General features: G+C 52.7%; 1 protein-coding gene across 12 annotated transcripts in view; it reads right to left on the reverse strand.

Annotated features, from left to right (window-relative positions):
• The window catches only part of TNRC18 (trinucleotide repeat containing 18), a 120,371-nt gene that overhangs the window by 24,649 nt on the left and 73,291 nt on the right, over nucleotides 1-22,431 (reverse strand). For all 12 annotated transcript variants that reach the window (XM_055346454.2, XM_031012766.3, XM_055346455.2 and 9 more), the window contains 3 exons: nucleotides 20,491-20,766; nucleotides 14,206-14,454; nucleotides 1,261-1,688 (listed from right to left, as the gene is read on the reverse strand). In XM_055346454.2, the coding sequence (XP_055202429.1) occupies nucleotides 1,261-1,688; nucleotides 14,206-14,454; nucleotides 20,491-20,766 (953 nt within the window). The remainder of the gene's footprint in view (nucleotides 1-1,260; nucleotides 1,689-14,205; nucleotides 14,455-20,490; nucleotides 20,767-22,431) is intronic.

Raw genomic sequence — 22,431 nt, forward strand, 5'->3', positions numbered from 1 at the left:
CTAAAAGCAAGTTTTCTTAATCTGGGGTGTTCATAGAGAGAATTTAGGAAATCTGTAAATGGGTAGGAAAGAAAATCCCACCTGCATTTTCACATTTTAACCTCTAAAAAAAAAATGGGGTTTTCCTTCAGGTGAGAGTGGAGGCCACAAACCACAAAAGTACCAGCAGCGATGGTGAAACCACAGTCTTGCAGCAACGGAAACCACAGAGACTTGCAGCACACAATAGTTACTCCAGGGACCTTAAAACATCCTTTACACTGCTTCAGAAGTACAGCACTAGCCAGGTGCAGTGGCTCACGCCTGGAATCTCAACACTTTGAGAGGCTGAGGCAGGAGAACAGAGTTTGAGACCAGCCTGGGCAATGCAGCAATACCTTGTCTATACTTAAAATTTAAAAATTAGCTGGGCACGGTGGTATGCACCTGTAGTCCCAGCTACTCAGGAGGCTGAGGTGGGAGGGCTGCTTGAGCCCGAGAGTTCAAGGTTGCAGTGAGCCATGATCACAGCACTGCACTCCAGCCTGGGTGACAGAGTGAGACTCTGTCTCTAAAATATAAAATAATAAAATTTTAAGTACAGTATTTACTAGACCCATTGGCAGATGTGTTTATTAATTAAATACATCCCTAAAGGAACGTATAGGTACCATATCACAGAAGGGTCTTTTCAATATTTTGATAACTATGGTCACTATCACTGTCTTCCTTTGGGGTCCCAGGTATCTTATTCACTTTTTAAAGTCGTCTTCTGAGACAGGAGAAAAGAGAGTAAGGACCTCTGTAAGATACGGGTGGTCAAGCATGGTGGCTCATGCCTGTAATCTCAGCATTTTGGGAGGTTGGGGCAGAAGAATCACTAAAGGTCAGGAGTTCAAGATCAGCCTGGGCAACATAGCGAGATCCCGTCTCTACAAAAAATAAATTAGCCAGGGGCAGTGACATGTGCTTGAAGATCCAGCTATTTGGGAGGCTGAGGCAGGAGGACTGCTAGAGGCCAGGAGATAAAGGCTGCAGTGAGCCATGATCAGGCCACTGCGCTCCAGCCTGGTGACAGAGCAAGACTTGACTCTTAAGAAACAAAGGAACAGGTGGCCAGCTCCTGCTGGGGCTAAGTCCTAGCAGGGGCTCCGGGCGGGCCTGGAGCCGAGTACATGGTTAACAGTGAAGCCACTTCCCTAGGCTGGGAGGGGAGAGGGCCCCTCCCTCACGGAACCCCAGGGACCCTTCTGCGGCCCCCCCTCCCAGCGCGGCCCCTACCTTCCTGGGGTCCTTCCTGTCCTTTGCACGCCCGGCGTCCTTGCGCGGGCTCAGGGGGCCGCCCTTGGCGCAGCGGCTGGTCTTGGTGGTGGGCGCGGTGCTGACGGGCGCAGGTGCAGCAGCCGAGGCGTCGTGCAGGAAGATGCGCTCGCTGCGGCGCCGCGTCCACAGGTCGTCGTCGCTGGCCTCGGGCCCCGCCTCGAAGCCAGGCTCCTTGGGGCCCCGCAGCTTTCGGGCCTTGCGCCCCTTCTCCACCGCCAGCTTGGCCTTGTCCGGGCTGCTAGGGCCAGGACCGCGGGCGCCAGGCGTGGGTGCGGCCAGGGAGGGTCCCGGCTCCCCCAGCCCCTTCTTGGGCCGCAGCAGCCCCGCAGGCGACCGCTTGCGCACCTTGACCTCGCTCTCTGAGTCGGTGTACTCGAACTCTGTGCCTGAACGCGGGAGGAGGGCGTGCTGGTCACAGCCTCGTAGGGACCCCTTCCCTCCCACCCAGCCATATGGACACCATTCCTCCCCCGCGGGACCTCCCCGCCAATGGCAGCGCTTCTGCCCGTTTCCAGGAGAGGAAACTGAGGCCCAGAGGAGAAAGACTCACCGGGACCACGCCTGTCCCTACGCCTGTCCCTATGCCACCTCGGCTGCCCGGACGCTGCTCCCAGCCCCTTGCCCCATGGGAAGATCCTGGGCCCCTTGAGCTCCTCCAAAACCCCATGTGACTTGTGGAAATCCCAGAAGCCAGGGCAGCTGGGCGGGCCGGGCCCCACACCTGCAGGGCAGCAGCCCTCTAAGGCAGGCAGGCGGGGAAACCCGCAGAGAATCCCCAAGCCCCGCTCGCCTTCTCTCCCCCGTTCTTGGTGCTGCCTGTCGGAGCTGGGTGGTCCCAGGAATCGTCCACTCCCACTGCCCTCTCTACATGACAGAGCCACCCCAGGCCCCACCCATTGCACAGCCAAGGCCCTGCTTCCCTCTGTCCTGGATCCTGGGTCCCAGCTCCTGGGCTCCTTGAATGCACAGCCTCTGAGCACAGCCACCCAGCACTCACCCAGCACCCACCATCCCCACTCATTCCCAGCTGCAAGCTTTGCTCTCTGCCATCCCCTCTGTACAAAGCACCAGCTCCCCCGACCTCTCCTTGGAACGGCGCTAAGTCCTTCAGAAGGAGACACACCCCACAACCTGGGAAGTCCTCTCTGGCCGCACCTCTGTTGTCACAGGCAATGCCACACCTTAGCATTTCTGTCCATGCCCAGGTCCCAGCTTACCCCAGCCTGCCCTGACCCTGGGAAGCAGATCCGAGTTCTCTGGGATCTCCAGCTCAAGCCCCAGGTCAGAGCTGGTGTCCAGGAAAAGAGTGTGAGTGAGGCGTAGATGGCACTGCTCCCCAGGACAGGGGCTCCAAGGTGCCTTCACTCAGGGATGCAATCTCTGTGACAGTCCCTTGCGTTAACAACCTCAGGGAGAGCCAGTGGTCTGCCTTAAATCCTCCAGCGCAGGAGCCGAAAAGCCAAGGCCCAATCCCAGGCCTACTGACCCCGGGGGGCAGCCGTGAGAGGCTTGCCCTGCACTGCCCCGGTAGATGAAGCCACAGCAACAGGGGCTGGCGGGGGCTGCCCAGTGGGAAAAGGTCACCAGCAAAGTGTAATAATCCTATTAATTAACTTTTTTTTTTTTTTTCTTGAGATGGAGTCTCGCTTTGTCGCCCAGGCTGGAGTGCAGTGGTGCGATCTCGGCTCACTGCAAGCTCCGCCTCCCGGGTTCATGCCATTCTCCTGCCTCAGCCTGCTGAGTAGCTGGGACTACAGGTGCCCGCCATCACGCCTGGCTTTTTTTTTTTTTTTTTTTTTTGTATTTTTAGTAGAGACGGGGTTTCACCGTGTTAGGCAGGCTGGTCTCGAACTCCTGACCTTGTGATCTGCCTACCTCGGCCTCCCAAAGTGCTGGGATTACAGGTGTGATCATTAATCTTTTGCTAACAGACTTTCCAACTTTCCACTGTGCAAGGAGGCAGCAAGGGGCTTTTGAGGCTGATGTGGGTGCAGGCCACAGGCATGAGAGCTCTGCTCTGGGTATGACGGAATGAGGTACCACCCCGTAACAGTCCCCCCAGAGATCCATTGGAACACCTGGCGTACGTAATCCTTCACAGGCCCATTGTGTATGGTGCAGGGAGGGACAGTAGACAGAGAGGAGGCTCACGGGGAAGGCAGAGAGTGAAGTCACAGGAGGCAGATCTCCCTGCACCCTCCACCCTGGCACTTGACACGGTCTTCTTGGCACACACAGCAGGGAAGGTGGGGCCCACATAGAAAAGAAGTAGAGTCCCGCTGACCTCAGCACCAGGAAAGAGAAGTCTAGAAACTGGCAACACAGAAGAGAATAGAAAGCGAGCCAGTGGCCAGGCACAGTGGCTCACACCTGTAATCCCAGCCCTTTGGGAGGTCAAGGCGGGCGGATCACCTGAGGTCAGGAGTTCAAGACCATCCTGGCTAACATGCTGAGAAACCTGTCTCTGCTAAAAATACAAAAATTAGCCGGGCATGGTGGCGGGTGCCTATGGTCCCAGCTACTCGGGAGGCTTAGGCAGGAGAATCACTTGGACCCGGAGGTGGAGGTTGCAGTGAGCAGAGATTGTACCACTGCACTACAGCCTGGGCCACAGAGTAAGAATCTGTCTCAAAAAAAAAAAAAAAAAAAAAAATTTGGCCAGGCACAGTGGCTCACACCTGTAATCTCAGCACTTTGGGAGGCCAATTTGGGCAGATCACAAGGTCAGGAGTTCAAGACCAGCCTGGCCAACATGGTGAAACCCCATCTCTGATAAAAATACAAAAATTAGCCAGGCATGGTGGTGGGCACTGTAGTCCCAGCTGCTCAAGAGGCTGAGGCAGGAAATTGCCTGAACCAGGAGGCAGAAGTTGCAGTGAGCCGAGATCGCGCCACTGCACTACAGTCTGGGTGACAGAGTGAGACTCCGTCTACAAAAAAAAAAAAAAATTAGAAAGGGAACCAGAGAGAGGTCCCCATGCTCTCTCTCTCCCCAATGTCTCTAAATGGCCCTGAAACTACCTATACACAGAATAGACTCCAAGCAGCCCAGGGCTCAGCAAAAAGTGATCTGAACAGAGGCCAGAGATACCACCTAAGAAATTGGACTTCAAGTCCCACCAAGGAAATATCTGCTAAAACAAAGGAGATCATATTCACTGGAAAAAAAAAAAAAAAAAAAAAGGCATTCTGACTCTCCACAACCTCAGCCCCACAATGTCCAAGATACAGTCCAAAATTACTAGACAAGGCCAGTCACAGTGGCTCACACCTATAACCCCAGCACTTTGGGAGGCCAAGGCGGGCAGATCAGTTGAGGTGAGGAGTTTGAGACCAGCCTGGCCAACATGGCAAAACCCCATCTCTACAAAAATTATCTGGGCGTGGTGGCATGCATCTGTAATTCCAGCTACTTGGGACGCTGAGGCACAAGAATTACTTGAGCCCAGGAGGCGGAGGTTGCCGTGAGCAGAGATCACACCACTGCACTCCAGCCTGGGCAACAGAGCGAGACTCTGTGTCAAAAAAAAAAAAAAAAAAAAAAATTACTAGACAAATGAAGAACCAAGAAAATGCATCACATTCCAGAGAGAAAAGAAAACCAACTAAACCTGACCCTGAGATGAACCACATGTTGGAACGAACAGCCAAGGATTCTGAAATCCTCAAAGAGGTGAAATAAAACTTGTTTTCAATGCAACTTTTTTTCAATGCATGAACATTTCACCAGAGAACTAGGAAGGACAAAAAGAAACAACAGAAAAGAACCAAATGAACCAATTGTAAGTATAGAACTGGCTAGGCACAGTGGCTCACACCTGTAATCCCGGAATTTGGGAGGCTGAGGCAGGAGGATCCCTGAGGTCAGGAGTTCAAGACCAGCCTCGGCAACATAGCAAGACTCTGTCTCTACAAAAAATACAATAATTAGCCAGTCATGGTGGCATGCACCTGTGGTCCCAGCTACTCAGGAGGCAGAGGTGGGAGGATCACCTGAGCCCAGGAGGTTGAGGCTTCAGTGAGCCATGATTGTGCTACTATATTCCAGCCTGGGTGACAGAGCAAGACCCTGTCTCAAACAACACAAAGAAATTATAAAACTAAGAAGTACAATTTCAGAAATAAAAAATCCATGGAGGGGATCTAAGAGCTGAATGGATATGATTAAGAGAAAAGTAAGCGAGTGAGTTTATGAGTTTGGGTGTGGGGGAACCAGCCTCAGAGACCTGTCAGATAACAAATGGTCAAATGTATGTTAACAGGAAAAGAAAGAACAAGAAAAAATGCTTGAATATTTGCTTTTCCTCAATAGCTGAAATCTTCCCAAATTTGATGACAAACAGAAACTTGCAGATGTTGGGTGTCAGATAAACACCAAGCAAAATAAACATAAACAAATCCGCCACGAGGCATGCCACAGTGAAACGGCTGACAAAGATAAACACGAACCCCCAGGAACAACAAGAAAAATGTAACCTATCACTTCCAAAACAATCGTCTGATTAATGGTGAACTTCTCATCAGAAACCAGAGGCCAGAAGAGAGCAGGATATCTTCTAAGCACTCAAAGAAAAAAAAAAAACTGTCAACCCAAAATTCTATATCCAGTAAAAACATCACTGAAGAATGAAGGTAAAATAGAAACATTTTCAGGTAAAAGAACACTAAGAGGCCAGGCGTGATGGCTCACACCTGTAATCCCAACTACTCGGGAGGCTGAGGCAGGAGAATCACTTGAACCCAGAAGGGGGAGGTTGCAGTAAGTTAAGATCGCGCCATTGCACTCCAGCCTGGGTGACAGAGTGAGACTGTTTCAAAAAAAAAAAAAAAAAAGGAACACCAAGAAAATTCCTCACCAGCAGCTCTACAAGGCAAAACTGCTAAATGAAGTTCTTTGGGCTGAAACTGCAGGAAAACTGGAATCCTCAGACAAGAATTAAAAGCAACAGAAATAATAAATATCTGAACAAATACAAAAGACTTTGTTCACTTTTCCTCTTAATTTCCTTATAAGCCATTTAAATGATTAAAACTAAGTTTGTGGTTGGGTCCGGAGGCTCATGCCTGTAATCCCAGCACTTCAGGAGGCTGAGGCGGGTGGATCATGAGCTCAGGAGTTCAAGACCAGCCTGGCCAAAATGGTGAAACCCCAACTCTACTAAAAATACAAAAATTAGCCAGGCGAGGTGGCAGGTGCCTGTAATCCTAGCTACTTGGGAGGCTGAGGCAGGAGAATCGCTTGAACCCTGGAGACGGAGATTGCAGTGAGCCAAAATCACACCACTGCACTCCAGCCTGGGTGAGAGAGTGAGACTCCATCTCAAAAAACAAAACAAAACAAAACAAAAAAAAACTAAGTTTGTAACATTGTCTTTAGAGGTTGATACCATGTGAAAAAGTATTACATATAATATAAAATATGAGGTATGATATGGACTTACAAAGTTGCAAGATTTCTGTATTTTATGGGAAAAAAACATGGTAAGTGGATGTAAAAAGGAATGTATATTGTTATCTCTATTTTCTATTTTTAAAAATGACAAAATGATACTGAGAAAGCTAACAGGAAAATTAAAATGGAATTCTTAAACATATTCAAATAAATTTGTTTAAAAGGCAGCAAAGGAGAACCAAAAATTAGACAAAAAACTAAAGACTAAGACACTAATAAACTGAAAGGCAAAGCATGAAAAAGGTATACCACGCCAACTGTAACCAAGAGAGCTGGCGTGGCTATACTAATAACAAACAAAATAGACTTTTTAAGACAAAAATTGTTACTAGCAACAAAGAAAAACATTCTAAAATGATAAAAGGGCTCGGGCATGGTGGCTCAGGCCTGTAATCCCAGCACTTTGGGAGGCCAAAGTGGGCAGATCATCTGAGGTCAGGATCAGCCTGGGCAACAGGCAGAGGTTGCAGTGAGCTGAGATTGTGTCACTGCACTCCAGCCTGGGCAACGCTGCACGTTAAAAAAAAAAAAAAAAAAAAAAAAAAAAAAAAGCTCGGCACAGTGGCTCACGCCTGTAATCCTAGCATTTTGGGAGGCCAAGGCAGGCAGATCACGTGAGGTCGGGAGTTTGAGACCAGCCTGACCAACATGGAGAAACCCCGTCTATACTAAAAATACAAAATTAGCCAGGCATGGTGGCGCATGCCTGCAATCCCAGCTACTTGGGAGGCTGAGGCAGGAGAATCACTTGAACCCGGGAGGCGGAGGTTGTGGTGAGCCGAGATCATGCCGTTGCACTCCAGCCTGGGCAACGACAGCGAAACTCCATCTCAAAAGGAAAAAAAAAAAAAAAAAAAAAAAGGCATTCTGGCTCTCCACAACCTCAGCCCCACAACGTCCAAGACACACAATCCAAAATTACTAGACAAGGCCAGGCACAATGGCTCAGACCTGTAGTCCCAGCACTTTGGGAGGCCAATGAGGGCAGATCACTTGAGATCAGGAGTTTGAGACCAGCCTGGGCAACAGAGCGAGACCTCTTCTCTACAAAAAATTGCAATTGTTTTGGGGCTCCGTGAACAGTGCCCATATAAGATGGGAAACTTCACCAACAAATGTGTTTTTTTGTTTCTTTTTTTTTCTTTTTTTTTGGTGTTTTTTTGTTTTTTGAGATGGAGTCTCACTCTATTGCCCAGGCTGAAGTACGGTGGTGCAGTCTCGGCTCACTGCAATCTCTGCCTCGCAGGCTCAAGCGATTCTCATGCCACAACCTCCCAAGTAGCTGGGATTACAGGTGCCCACAACCACACCTGACTAGTTTTTATCTTTTTAGTACAGATGGGCTTTCACCATGTTGGCCAGGCTGGTCTCAAACTCCTGACCTCTGATGGTCCATCTGCCTCGGCCTCCCAAAGTGCTGGGATTACAGGCGTGAGCTATCGTGCCCGGCCAATGTGTGTGTGTGTGTTTGGTTTTTTTTTTTTTTCGACAGAGTGTCGCTCTTGTCACCCAGGATGGAGTGCAGTGCAATGGCCCGATCTCTGCTCACTGCAAACTCTGCCTCCCAGATTCAAGCGATTCTCCTGTCTCAGCCTCCAGAGTAGTTGGGATTACAGGTGCCCGCCACCACATCTGGATAATTTTTGTATTTTTAGTAGAGATGGGGTTTCATCGTGTTGGTCAGGCTGGTCTCGAACTCCTGACCTCAAGTGATCCGCCCACCTCGGCCTCCCAAAGTGCTGGGATTACAGGCATGAGCCACCACACCCGGCCGTATGTTCTTTATATAGCAAGGAAGAAAAAAAAAAAAGTGTGTGTTGACTGCTTCGCCAACCGGCCTTCCTCATCTCTCTCCCTCTCCTTGGGCCTCCCTATTCCCTAAAGCACAACAATACTGAAATTAGGTCAATTAATAATCCTACAATGGCCTCTAAATGTTCAAGTGAATTGAAGAGTCATGTCTCTCACTTTAAATAGAAAGCTAGAAATGATTAAACTTAGTGAGGAAGGCTTAAGCCAGTCAAAAGCCAAGATAGCCTAGAAGCAAGGCCTCTTGTGCCAAACTGCCAGGCTGTGAATGCAAAGAAAAAGTTCTTGAAGGAAATTTAAAGTGCTCTGGTGAACACACAAATAAGAAAGTGAAACAGGTTCATTGCTGACATAGAGAAAGTTTGAGTGATCTGGAGAGAAGATCAAACCACCCTCAATATTCCTTTAAGCCAAGCCAAATCCTCATCCACAGCAAGGCCCCAGCTCTCTTCAATTCTGTGAAGGTTGAGAGAAGTGAGGAAGCTGCAAAAGAAAAGTTTGAAGCCAGCAGAGATTGTCTCATGAGGTGTAAGGAAAGAAGCTATCAGTTGGGCACGGTAACTCACGCCTGTCATCCCAGCACTTTGGGAGGCCGAGGCGAGAGGATCACTTGAAGTCAGGAGTTCGAGACCAGCCTGGCCAACATGGTGAAACCCCATCTCTACTAAAAAAAACACCAAAATTAGCCAGGCGTGGTGGCGGGTGCCTGTAATCCCAGCTACTTGGGAGGCTGAGGCAGGAGAATCACTTGAACCCGGGAGGCAGAGGTTGCAGTGAGCTGAGATTGCACCACTACATTCCAGCCTGGGCAACAGAGTGAGACTCCATCTCAGAGAAAAAAAAAAAAAAGAAAAGGAAAGAAGGCGTCTCCATAACATAAAAATGCAAGGATAAGCAGCCAGTGTTGATGGAGAAGCTGCAGCGAGTTCTCCAGAAGATCCAGCTAGGGTCACTGATTAAAGTGGCTACAACAACCAATGGATTTGCAATGTGGACAAAACAGCCTTCTAAGAAGATGCCATCTAAGGCTTTCATAGCTAGAGACGAGAAGTCAGTGCCTGGTTTCAAAGCTTCAAAGGACAGCCCGACTCTTGCTGGGGGCTAATGCAGCTGGGGACTTTTAAGTTGAAGCCAATGCTCATTTACCATTCTGAAAACCCCGGGGTCCTTAAGAATGATGCTAAATCTCCTCTGCCAGGGCTCTACCAGTGGAACAACAGGCCAGGTGCAGTGGCTCACACCTGTAATCCCAGCACTTTGGGAGGCTGAGGCAGGCGGATCACGAGGTCAGGAGATGGAGACCATCCTGGCTAACACAGTGAAACCCTGTCTCTACTAAAAAAAAAAGCACAAAAAAATTAGCCGGGCGCGGTGGCAGGTGCCTGTAGTCCCAGCTACTCGGGAGGCTGAAGCAGGAGAATGGCATGAACCCAGAAGGCAGAGCTTGCAGGGAGCAGAGATCACGCCACTGCACTCCAGCCTGGGCGACAAAGCAAGACTCCATCTCAAAAAAAAAAAGATGCTGAATCACCTCTGCCACTACTCTATCAATGGAACAGCAGACCAGGTGTGGTGGCTCACACCTGTAATCCCAGCACTTTGGGAAGCCAAGGCAGGAGGATCATTTGAGGTCAGCAGTTCAAGACCAGCTGGGCCAACATGGGGAAACCCCGTTTCTACTAAAAATACAAAAATCAGCCACATGTGGTGGTGCATGCCTGTAATCCCAGCTACTCGGGAGGCTGAGGCAGAAAAATTGCTTGAACCTGGGAGGCAGAGGTTGCAGTGAGCCAAGATCGCACCACCACACTCTAGCCTGGCAACAGAGTGAGACTCCGTCTCAAAAAAAAAAAAAAAAAAGGGAATAACAAAACAAAGCCTTGGTAACAGCACCTCGGTTCACAGCATGATTTACTGAATATTTTAAGCCTGCTGTTGAGACCTATTGTTCACGAAAAGAAATTCCTTTCAAAATACTACTGCTCATTGACAATGTACCTTGTCACCCAAGAGCTCTGAGGGAGACATACAAGGAGATGAATGTTGGTTCCATGCCTGCTAGCACGGCACCCATTCTGCAGCCCATAGATCAAGGAGTAATTTTGAATTTCAAGTCTCGTTATTTAAGGAATATAATTTGTAAGGCTACAGCTGCCACGGATGATGATTCCTCTGATGGATCTGGGCAAAGTAAATGGAAAATCTTCTGGAAAGAATTCACTATTCTAGGCCGGGTGCAGTGGCTCACGCCTGTAACCCCAGCACTTTGGGAGGCCGAGGCAAGTGGATCATTTGAGGCCAGGAGTTCCAGACCAGTCTGGCCGACATGGCGAAACCCTGTCTCTACTAAAAATACAAAAATTAGCCCGGTGTGGTGGCAGGCGCTTGTAATCCCAGCTACTCGGGAGGCTGAGGCACAAGAACCACTTTAACTGGGGAGGCGGAGGTTGCAGTGAGCCAAGATCGCACCGCTGCATTCCAGCCTGGGCGACACAGCGAGACTCAGTCTCAAAAAAAAAAAAAAAAAAGAAGTTGATTCCAACCCTCGCGGACAACTATGAAAGGCTCAAGACTTCACTGGAGGAAGTTACTGCAGACGTGGTGGAAACAGCAATAGAACTCAAGTTAGAGTGGAGCCTGGAGATGGGACTGAATTGTTGCAATGTCATGAGACATTTGAAAAGATGAGGAGCTGCTTTTTATGGAGGAGCAAAGAAAGTGGTTTCTTGAGATGGCATCTACTCCTGGTGAAGATGCTGTGAACACTGTTGAAATGACAAAGGATTTAGAATATTGCATAAGCTTAGCCGATAAACCAGCAGCAGGGTTTGAGAGGACTGCTTCCAATGTTGAAAGAAGTTCTATAGGTAAAACGCTATCAAACAGTATTGCATGTTACAGAGAAATCTTTCTTGAAAGAGTCAATCGATGCGGCAAACTTCACTGTTGTCTTATTTGAAGAAATTGCCACAGCCACCCCAACTGTCAGCAACCACCACCCTAATCAGTCAGCAGCCATCAACATCGAGGCAAGACCCTCCACCAGCAAAAAAGATTACAATTCACTAAAGGTTCAGATGATCGTTAGCATTTTTGGCAATACACTATTTTTAAGATATGTACAATGTTTTCTTAGACATAATGCTATTACGGCCAGGCGCGGTGGCTCACGCCTGGAATCCCAGCGCTTTGGGAGGCCGAGGCGGACAGATCACCTGAGGTCAGGAGTTCGAGACCAGCCTGGCCAAGATGGGGAAACCCTGTCTCTATTAAAAATACAAAAATTAGCCAGGCGTGGTGGTGTGTGCTTGTAATCCCAGCTACTCGGGAGGCTGAGGCAGGAGAATCACTTGAACCCAGGAGGTGGAGATTGCAGTGAGCAGAGATCACGCCACTACACTTCAGCCTGGGTGACAAAGCGAGACCGTATCTCAAAAAAAAAAAAAAGACATCATACTATTGCACACTTAAGAGACTACAGGATAGTGTAAACATATGCTTTTGGTTTGGTCTTTTATTTTTGAGACAGGGTCTCATTCTCTTGCCTGGGCTTCAGTGCAGTGGCGCAATCTCGGCTCACTGCAGCCTCGACCTCCCGAGCTCCAGTGATCCTATTACATCAGCCTCCCAAGTAGCTGGGACCAGAGGCGCGTGCTACCGTGCCTGGCTAATTTTTCTGTTTATTTTTTGTAGAGATGGGGTCTCGCTCTGTTGCCCAGGCCGGTCTTGAACTACTGAGCTCAAGCAATCCTCCTGCCTTGGCCTCCCAAAGTGCCGGGATTGTAGGTGTGAGCCACCATGCATGGCCAATAATCTATTTTTTAATTAAGGTACGTACACTGTTTTCTCAGACATAATGCTACTGCACACTTAATAGGCAACAGTATAGTTTAAACGTAATTTTATATGCACTGGAAAACCAAAACATTCATGTGACTTGCTTTACTGTGATATTCGCTTTATGGTTTGGAAGCAATCCTGCAGTATCTCCAAGACATGCTTGTGTACCCAAAGGAATGAGAAGGAAGAAAATAACAAAGAGTAGAAACCAATGAAACTAATCACGTCTAGCCAGACTGGCCAAGAAACAGAGTAAGAAGAAACAATCTGTATCAGCAATGAAAAAGGAGACATCACTACAGACCCTTCAGACAGTCAACGCAGAATAAAGGAATAATTTGGACCATATGCCAATACCTTGGGCGGTCTGGGTGAAATGGATGTTTGGGGCTGTATGAATAGCAAGTGTAGATGTCTGAGGGTACTAGCCTGGCTGGTGCCTTTAGGGGCTGTGGACAGGATAATGCTGTCCAAGCAGTTAGAGTCTGATGGTCGTGGGTCAGACAGGTAGCACTGATCAGAGGGCAGCGGGAAGCCATTTGGAGGTTCTGGGCAGAAGAGTGGCCTGGCCAAGTGTGCACTCTGAAGACACCCTCCAGCTGCTTCTGTATGAAGAACACCTAACAATAGGTAGCCTTGTAGGGGGCCCTGATGCCTCTTTCCAGGACTGCCAGGCCTGGAGCCCAGCAAACAATGGCAGGGCATGAGAGGGAGGAGGGGGAAGGCAGGGCCTGGAGCCTGCCGTGGGTGCCACAAATGGGGTTCCAAGACACTGGAGGTCAGGGGTGGGGCTCTGCTCCATGAACCTGCAGAGGGCATGAAGCCAGGGGCAGCTGGGGGGCCTTCAGGGGCAGCAATACCTGTTTTCCTGTCCTAGCCCCTGCCAGGAGAGCCTCATATCTACCCCTACTGTGGCTCAGAAAAGGATGCCGGGGGGGTCAGAAGGTCCCTCCCCTGCTGGGGCCAGGGGAACTCAGAGCCTGAACACATGCATGACCATCTCCATCTCCGGCACTGACCCCAGCTGCAGGTGAGCTGCGTCCGTGTGAGGGCACTCAGCCCGGTGAGAACAGGGAGGGCCCACGAGAGGGTCCCAAAAAGGCAGGGCCCTGATGCAGGGAAACAATCAGAGATGGAGAGACAGGAAAGACATGGACCGGGGTAAGCGCCAGCTGCCTGCCCAAGTGTGAGTGCCTGCTGCCTTGGTTTACCTAACTGGATTGTGGGCAAGTCAAAGAGAGCTTGGTGCCTGCCCACCCCACCTGACTCCTCCAGGCTCAAGCCCAGTCCGCATGAGGCCTGTCCCACCTGTTCTCCCATGGCACAGACCGCACCCCCACCATCCCACGAAGTCTGAATGAGATATGCTCTCTTCTTTCTACCGTGACGTGGCTGTTCCTTCTCCTGCACCTTTGTCTCGGCTAGCCCCACGTCTCTCTCACGGGTCAAACTGGGTGTCACCAACCTGGAGTGGCCCCCGCAAACCACAGGCTGGGTCAGGGACCTCCATGGAGGTCCCGCAGCCCCTCAAGTGCCCAAAACAGGGCTGTGTTTGCTGGCAGTGTGAGACTGAAGGAGGTCGCCCTTTGCAAGGTGAAGAATCCCCTCCATGGAGATGGCAGGCCAGGGCGCCTGTCGCCACCATCCCTGATCAGCACGGGGCTGGCCCACGAGGCTGGGGTTCTGCCCATTCCCAGCTCTGCACCTGCATCTCTGAGCCTCAGTTTCCTCACCTGTGGGATGGGGCGATGGCGTCCACCCCTCCCACCCACCCCCACCACAGCCCGCCTGCTGCCACTTACCCAGCAGGCTCTGCCGCTCCTCTTTCTTCCGGGCCTTCTGCTTGGCCTCCAGCTGTACCACAGACAGGGATGGACCCACCGTGGGGCTGGGGAGGGCGCTGGCGGCGAAGCGTGCCAGCAGGCCCAGCCCACTCTCCTCCAGGCCCGGCGACAGGGCCCGCTCCCGGGCACCCAGCCTATAGCCGCCACTGCTGGCCTCGTCCTCCTCCTCGAGCTCCTCCTCCTCGTCCTCCTCCTCCGAGCTCTCATCTGGTGTGCAGAAAACAGGGACCGAGTCAGAGCCTTGGCCTTGGCGAGGGCCACCCCCCACCGCCCCCTGGCCCAGAGTGGCCTCTGGGCTCCAGCCTAGCCCCTCAGTCCTCAGCAGGGGGCCGCTGGGGGTGGATGCAGACCCAGCCCACGGGTTCCCCCCATCCGATGGCCCGATGGCCCAATGCCCCCGGCCAGCTGACCCAACGCGGGCATCCCAGAAAGCCCAGAGGTGGGCAGCGGCCTTGTGTGTCAGGGTGGGCTTCTGTGAGGGGCACCAACATGCACCTGTGCTGTGGCAGGGGCCAGACACACGGACAAGGACTGGAGACAGCGTTCTCCACGGTCACACGCGCACACGCCCCAACACACAACACAGAGGCAGGAGGAGAAGGAAAGAGGAAGCGGAGGGAGGTGAGCAGGGAAGAGGGCCCTGGGGACTCAGGCTAGGGTTTCTGGGCACAGGTGCCCGCGGCAGCTCCGCCAGCTGAGTCCTGGGGGCTGGCGGCAGGAGAAGGTGGAGTTCGGACTCTTCCTGGGGGCCAGGGGACCCCCATGGTTTCAGCCCCGAGAAGGGATCTGAAGTCTAGAGTTGACTCCTGGCATCGCTTGAACCCGGGAGGCGGAGGTTGCAGTGAGCTGAGATCGCATCACTGCACTCCAGCCTGGGTGACAAGAGTGAGACTCAGTCTCGAAAAAGTAAAATAAAATAAAGTTGATCCCGGCCGGGCACAGTGGCTTACGCCTGTAATCCCAACACTTTGGGAGGCCGAGGCAGGAGGATCACTTGAGCCCAGGAGTTCTAAACCAGCCTGGGCAACGCAGAGTCCCCGTGACTAATTTTTTAGAAAAATTAATTAAAAAAAATTAAGTTGACTCCTAGCAACTCCCCCATTCTGGGGAGGCTGGGCAAGTCCTCGGCCCTCTCTGAGCCTCTATTTTCTCACCTGCAGCAAGGGGTGACACTCCCAGCCCACTGGCTCAGCCAAGGCCAGGGTCCAGAGAGAATCATTTGCATGGAGAAGAAAGCGATTTGCAAGCTTAAAGACAATCAAACAGAAACAGGGCCACCCCCATGACTTGCAGGCAGGAACTGTGCTGTCCCCATGCCCAGGGAGCTAAAGTCAGCTGTGACTCTTCACTCATGGGATGCCCAGGAAGGGCAGGGGTAGACTGAGGCCCAATGGGGTTAAGCACTCGGGCAGTAGAAGAGCAGGCTCGAACCCAGAGCTGGCAGACTGTCTAAAGAAGCCCCAGGGCCGGGCAAGGTGGCTCACTCCTGTAATCCCAGCCCTCTGAGAGGCTGAGGCGGGAAGATCTCTTGAGGCTAGGAGTTCAAGACCAGCCTGGGCGACAGAGCAAACCTTGTCTCTACAAAAAAAAAATTTTTTTTTTTTTTTTGAGACAGAGTCTCGCTCTGTCACCCAGGCTGGAGTGCAGTGGCGCGATTTTGGCGCACTGCAAGCTCCACCTCCTGGGTTCACGCCATTCTCCTGCCTCAGCCTCCCGAGTAGTGGGACTACAGGCGTCCACCACCACACCAGGCTAATTTTTTTTTTTTTTTTGTATTTTTAGTAGAGACGGGGTTTCACCGTGTTAGCCAGGATGGTCTCCATCTCCTGACCTCATGATCTGCCCGCCTCAGCCTCCCAAACTGCTGGGATTACAGGCATGAGCCACCACACCCGGCCCCCCCGCAAAAATTTTAAAATTAGCCAGGCGTGGTGGCTTACACCTGCAGTCCTGGCAACTCCGGAGGCAGAAGCGGGAGGATCGCTTGAGCTCAGGAATCCAAGGCTGCAGTGAGTTATGGTGGCACCACTGCAGTCCAGCCTGGGTGACAGAGCAAGACCCTGTCTCAAAAATAAATAGGCCAGCGCAGTGGCTCACGCCTGTAATCCCAGCACTTTGGGAGGCCGAGGCATGTGGATCATGATGTCAGGAGTTCGAGACCAGCCTGGCCAACCTGGTGAAACCCCATCTCTACTAAAAATACAAAAATTAACCAGGTGCAGTGGCGGGCACCTGTAATCCCGGCTACTCAGGAGGCTGAGGCAGAAGAATCACTTGAACCCCGGAGGCAGAGGTTACAGTGAGCCGCGATCGCACCACTGCACTCCAGCCTGGGTGACAGAGCGAGACTCCGTCTCAAAAAATAATAATAAGTAATAAAAACTTTAAAAACATAAAGAAGCCCCAGCCTGCCTCTCTGGTCGGTGACTTAAGATGAGCTTCATCCAGTAACCTTCCCTGCCTGCCTGAGAGTCTGCAGTCCCCGGAGCCCAGCCCAGGCTCTCAGGACAAAGGCAGCTGGCAGACAGGAGGCTCCCTGCACACAAACCAAAACCCCCCACCAAAAAGAGAGACTGTCTTGAGGCAGACACTTGCTTCCAAGGACGGGCAGGTGGAAGGCCTGAGAGAGCAAACTCTGCCCTGAGATGCCACATCCAAAGTGCCACCCATGAGCAGGTGACAGGGGTGCCCATCTGCCTCGCGGACCAGAATGCCAGGAGCGGGAAAGTGACTCTAGGGGCCGCAGGGCTGGAAGGTGGCCCCTTCGAGCAAAAAGAGGTGGACACCAGACCCTTTCTCTCCAGGGCGGGGAGCAGTCTAGGCTCGGATAGACAGACGGGGAAGACGGACAGCCAACTCCACAGTCTCCTGCCAACGCCCCAAGCCGCCTGCTTGCTTAAGCAACTTGTGGCCAAAAGTGGTGGCCCCAGAGGTGCCAATGAGGGCAGAGGTTCTGTCTACTCATGTATTAGAGAGAGCCCGGATCTCTGCTGGGCCACCTCAGAGAGGAAGGCGGTGACGGTGATGAGTCTGAGGAGTCCGCAGAGGAGTAGAGGGAGGGAGGGAGGGAGGCAGGGAGGAGCCAGAGGGAGAGGGAGGAGGTTTGTTAAGAGGGTGAGAGGGGAGACTGGCCCCCGGAGCAATGGATGAAGCAGGCTGGAGAGGCCAGCCAGGCAGGCGGGGGCAGGCAGGCAGGCAGTGCACACTTGCGATCATTCACAGTGCAGGCGTCACATGGCTCTGTCTCCGCCCCAGTGGGCCACAGCGGCAAAGCAGGCTAAGTGTAGGCAGACTTTCAACAGCGCCTGGGTCCCCCACATCAGGTCTCCCTGGGGTGGGCCAATTTGAGCAGGGTGGTAGGCAGGGGGCTGGTTGGGGGGTGGGGGCAGGGGGTTGGACGTGAGGCCAGGGATCTTCCCTTCTAGCCACTCAGGTGCGCAGACTCCAGAAATCTTTCCCATCCAGAGGAATTCTCAAGCAGCTGGGGCTGCGGGGGGAGGGCGAGCTCTGGGTTTCTGGATGCCCGCAACGTCCACGCCAGAGCCCAGAAAGCCGAGAGCAGCCCAATGCCCGCACCTCGGCATGGGAGACCCTCCCGCCTCCCTGCGTGCTTGACAAGGCCACACCCGCTGCTCCCGCGGGGTCTGGTGCACACTCCGCTAGCGTCCGCAGCAGGCTGGTGAGCAGAGGGGCTCTGAGGACCAAGAAAACCTTTCTGGAGTTGTCCACACCTGAGGCAATGGAGCTTGCCGAGGGCTGGGGACAGAGAGGAGGAAAAAAAGTCCCATCAAAGTAACCCAAGGAAATGCAGAAAAACTTGTTTTTATTATTATTATTTAAAGAAAAAAACAACAACAAAAAAAGATCTTGGCTCAGGACATGGGGTTGGCGGTGACAGGTTGGTGGTAAATGTCAGAGCGATCTGCTGCTGCCAGACCCGGTGGGGGCGAACCCCGAGGAGGGAGGTGCACGGAGGACAGAAAGAAAAGCGTTTTGCCTACCTACGGAGCAACGAGCCAGGCTCGCACCCAAGCTCAGTGACCCGCTGCGCCGTCTGCCCTACTCCCAGCCTTCGCTTTGCGTCCAGAGTGCAGCGTGAGAGCAAATGCAAGAGACCAAAACAGACATTCAAAGCGTCATGGGGAGGGGTCAAGGGTGGAGGGATGGTCGGGCTGCTGGAAGAAGCAGACATACTAGAAAAGCCAAGCCAGTTACGGAGTTTAGTACCAGGTCAGCGAGGCCCTATTACCCAAATATCCCTTTCAAGACCTGCTCAGTGGTGGACTGGCGGGGGTGGAGGGGGGCACTGAGGAGCCTGGGCCTCCCCCGCCTCCCCTCACCCCCCGCACTCCCCTATCTGGGTCCTGTCCACTTGGCACTGCGGCGTCCAGCCCGGAGCCCCTTCCTAAGAGGCCTAGGGGGCTGCCTGCTTCTCTGTGGGGTCTCAGCTGGGGCAGGAGGGCTCAAAAACTTGGAAGCGGAAACCGTGGCTTTAAGGGGGCGTGGGGTGGGGGCGTGGGGTCCAGCCCATGGGGGAGATGGGGGAAAGGGAGGAGGCCGGGGAGGGAGAAGGAGATCGTAAACTAACCCAACTCATCCACGGACAGCCCGGGCAGGGGGAGGCCTCGGAAAACGAGGCTGGCCAGTGGGTCGGGGGCCTCTCTTCTTGGTCCGGGGTGGCGTTCGCTCAGAGGAGTAGTAGCAGCCCAGGGGAACATGGGCCCCGGGGCATCGTACTCCTCGCCATACCACCTCCTGGTCACCCAAATGGATCTCTGCCAATTTGGAGGGGAGGTCTGGGAGGGGAGGCGGTAGACCAGGAATTCGAGAGCAGGGCTGGAAAAACAGGGAGGGCGGGGGGCGGGGGGCGGGGGCAGCGTTCAGGTCCCGGGGTGCCCGAGCCAGGTCAGACCCAGGGACACGATGACACCTCCAGGCCTTCCTCAGGGAGTAGCTGACATCCAGGTGTGGCTACCCAGGGCCTGGGGGATCCCCTCAGCTGGCCCTAGGGGGAGTTCGCCCTGAAGCAAATCCTAAAACCAGGGCTAGGAAAAAATGTCAGAGATTCACTTGCTTCCCTTTCTTGGGGCATTTCTGGTTGAAGGGCCCGAAAGGCTCACACATGTCTAACCCCAGAAGCACAATTCTGACACTGGAAAGGGCAAGGCCAGCGGGTTCTCAGGGGCCTGGCAGCTCTCTCTTGAGAACCAAGGTGGCTGAGGACCCCGGGCTGGGACCAGGCCAGCCTCTCTCCAAACAGAGCACGATGCTCCGTCCCTTGATGCGGCAACAAAGCCGCTTTCGTATTGAATGACAGAGACCAGGGGTGTCAAAGGCTCTGGGCCCTGCGCTGCCTACGCGCCCTTCAAAACAGAAATACACGTGAGAAGACAAGTGTTTATAAATAATAGTTTTTAACCACTGGCAAGTAAGAATACAGCTTTAAGAAAATAAAAGACAAAACAAGCAACTAAAAAAACATGATGATGCTGGAGGTGAAGGCGCTTGATTTTAAACCTGAAAAATGAAATGAATGCCAATCGCTACCAGGGATATTTGAATAACACAGGCAAGCGGCAGGCGGCACGGTCCCGTCCCTACTCCTTCTGGGTGGGGAGGAGGGAGGGGAGGAGGTGGGGGAGAAACAAAATGAGAGGGAAGCATCAACCTAATGTCTAGTAAGGACACAGCAAGAGAGACAAGGCACACAGGTTTAGTTAAAAATGAACTCGATATGTTTAATAAAGCTTGGTATTACCAAAATCGCGGTACAAACATCAAGTCACACGCCCACACGACAGAATTCCATTTACAAAATGTTCCTCGGGAAGCCTCCACCGAACCCGTGCCCAAAGAGAGCCCGAACCAAGCCTGGGGTCTCTGGGTGGGCAGAAAACGTGAGTGCGGGGGTGGGGGGAACTCGGGGGAGGGGGAGGAGGGCAAGGACGAGGGAAAGTGGAGAAAAACGCAGACTCAAAAGCAGTCCATATAACAGCTCAAAAAGAGCCAGCCGGTGATATTATCACAATGATACAGTATAAATCAAAGCAAAAATCAAAATCATTCGGCTGATAACAGCAGGCTACGCTGCCAAGAACCCAGATGGCAGCCTTCTTGCGGCCATCCGCACGGGCCTCCTCACCCACCACCTCTCCCGTGCGCCCACTCGCTTCCCTCTCGCTCACTCGCACGCACTCTCTCGCTAGGAAACACGGAAGGTATTTTGTGTTTGGAGCTAGTAACCTTGGTCAAACGATTCCTCCGAAGAGTCGCTGAAGGAGGAACGCGCCTCGGCCTCTCGAAGCAGCAAACAAAACGGCTGCTTCCTGCTGGTGGCCGGCTTGGGTTTCAGAGTCCGGGGGGCCGCCAGACCCCTCTTGGTCAGCTTGGGGCCGCCAGCTGCCTTGCTGTTCTTTGCCACCATGCTACACAGGAGGGAAGGCGTCAGTTTGGAGCTGGAGGGGCCTTGGGCGGGCCACTCGTCCTTCAGGAATTCTTCGTCTTCCTCTGAGTCCGTATCTGCAGTCAAAGTAGTTTTTAATAGAGATAAGTCACAGGGCAGCAGGAGCTGGTGTCATTTTATTGGTTTTAATGGTTCTGAGAACGTACTGGAAGGTGCCAGAACAAACAGGTCCGAATACCTAGTAGGCGGCTGTGCAAAGGCCTTGACCCATGTCACCACCTCCCCTCCCAGTCCAGGCTTCTCCCTTGCCCCGGGTGCCTCGGTCATTGCATGGCATCTTCCGAGTGTTGGACCCAGGCCCTTCCTAGACTGGATGCTGCCAGCCTCACCCACCAGTCACTCCAGCCTTTCCGGGCACCGGGGGATGAGAGAAGCCCTATGCTCAGGAAGGACTGTCCCCTGGTCACGGTGGTCACTGCCTGTCCCATGGGATTACGATGGCCCAAGGGCGACAACCGCAGACAGGTCCCTGACTCAGGAGGGAAAGGGCTCACGACAGCCAATCACGCATTCTCTTCCCAATGCCCCTCCCAGCAGCCTCCCAGTGGCAGCACGAAACAGGCCACAGTAAGGGTGTTTACACCACGGGAATGGGCAAACGCTGTTACCGCTGGCAGATCCCTTGCCCTTCTTTCTACGAGCCGGTGCGCCGGCCCACCACTGCTGGCTTCCCCAAAGTCTCCAGCCTAACTATACAACAGAGGACAAGAGTCTTCAAATCTTCCGGGGAGACAACCAGCCAGCTTTGGGAGGGGAGCCTGCCAGGCAGGCAATGCTCCGGCCCCCGCCATGCTCACGCCATTTTGATCTGCTTTTCTTACTGGGCAAGATGGGAAGACAGGGGTTCCAGAGACAGAGAATAATCCTCTGATCTGCTGAAATCCACTCCAGACGGGGGGGAACGTGAACCAACACAGCTACAGCTCTGGCAGCACCTGCCACCTCCGAGTCCAAGAGAAACCACATGCACGCATCCATGGCGGGCACTCCTCTGACTGCTCCCACCAACACCTAAGCTTTCACTCCAGCAAGACCCCAACCTCAGGATGGTCCGGCAACTCTTGGGTGGGACAAGGGTCCAGCCCCGCCAGGCTACCAGCCCCTGCCCATCTAACCAGTCAAAGTGCGCTCTCTCTTGTATGCTCCAATCTGTCCCTCCCAAGGCTGTGTCCCAGGCTGGAGAGGCCAAGTGGGTGACAACACTTGGCCTCCTACAAGAACCCACAGGGAGGTCGGGTGCAATGGCTTGCATCTGTAATCCTACCACTTTGGGAGGCTGAGGAGGGCAGCTCACGTGAGGCCAGGAGTTCGAGACCAGCCTGGCCAACATGGCGAAAGCCCGTCTGTATTTTTAAAAAATATACAAACTGTTGTATTTTCTATTTGTATTGTATTGTGGTGGACAGGGCCTGTTATCCCAGCTACTCCGGAGGCTGAGGTGGGAGGATCACTTGAACCCAGGAGGTGGAGGTTGCAGTGCGGCCGAGATCACACCACTGCACTCCAGCCTGGGCAACAGAGCAAGACATCATCTAAAGAAAAAAAAAAAAAAAAACCCACAGGGCATGCCAGCGACCCCTACAATCGAAACTGAAAAAGCAAGAGGAGACTGTTCTCGCTTCGACCTCCGTCCTGCTCAGCAACTCCCTGCTGGACACACCCCTACCTCCTTGTGGACCCTGCACTCTCTCTGACCCAGAATTGCAGAAAAGCAGATTATA

This window comes from Gorilla gorilla, chromosome 6, assembly GCF_029281585.2.
Source record: "Gorilla gorilla gorilla isolate KB3781 chromosome 6, NHGRI_mGorGor1-v2.1_pri, whole genome shotgun sequence".
Taxonomy (NCBI): domain Eukaryota; kingdom Metazoa; phylum Chordata; class Mammalia; order Primates; family Hominidae; genus Gorilla; species Gorilla gorilla.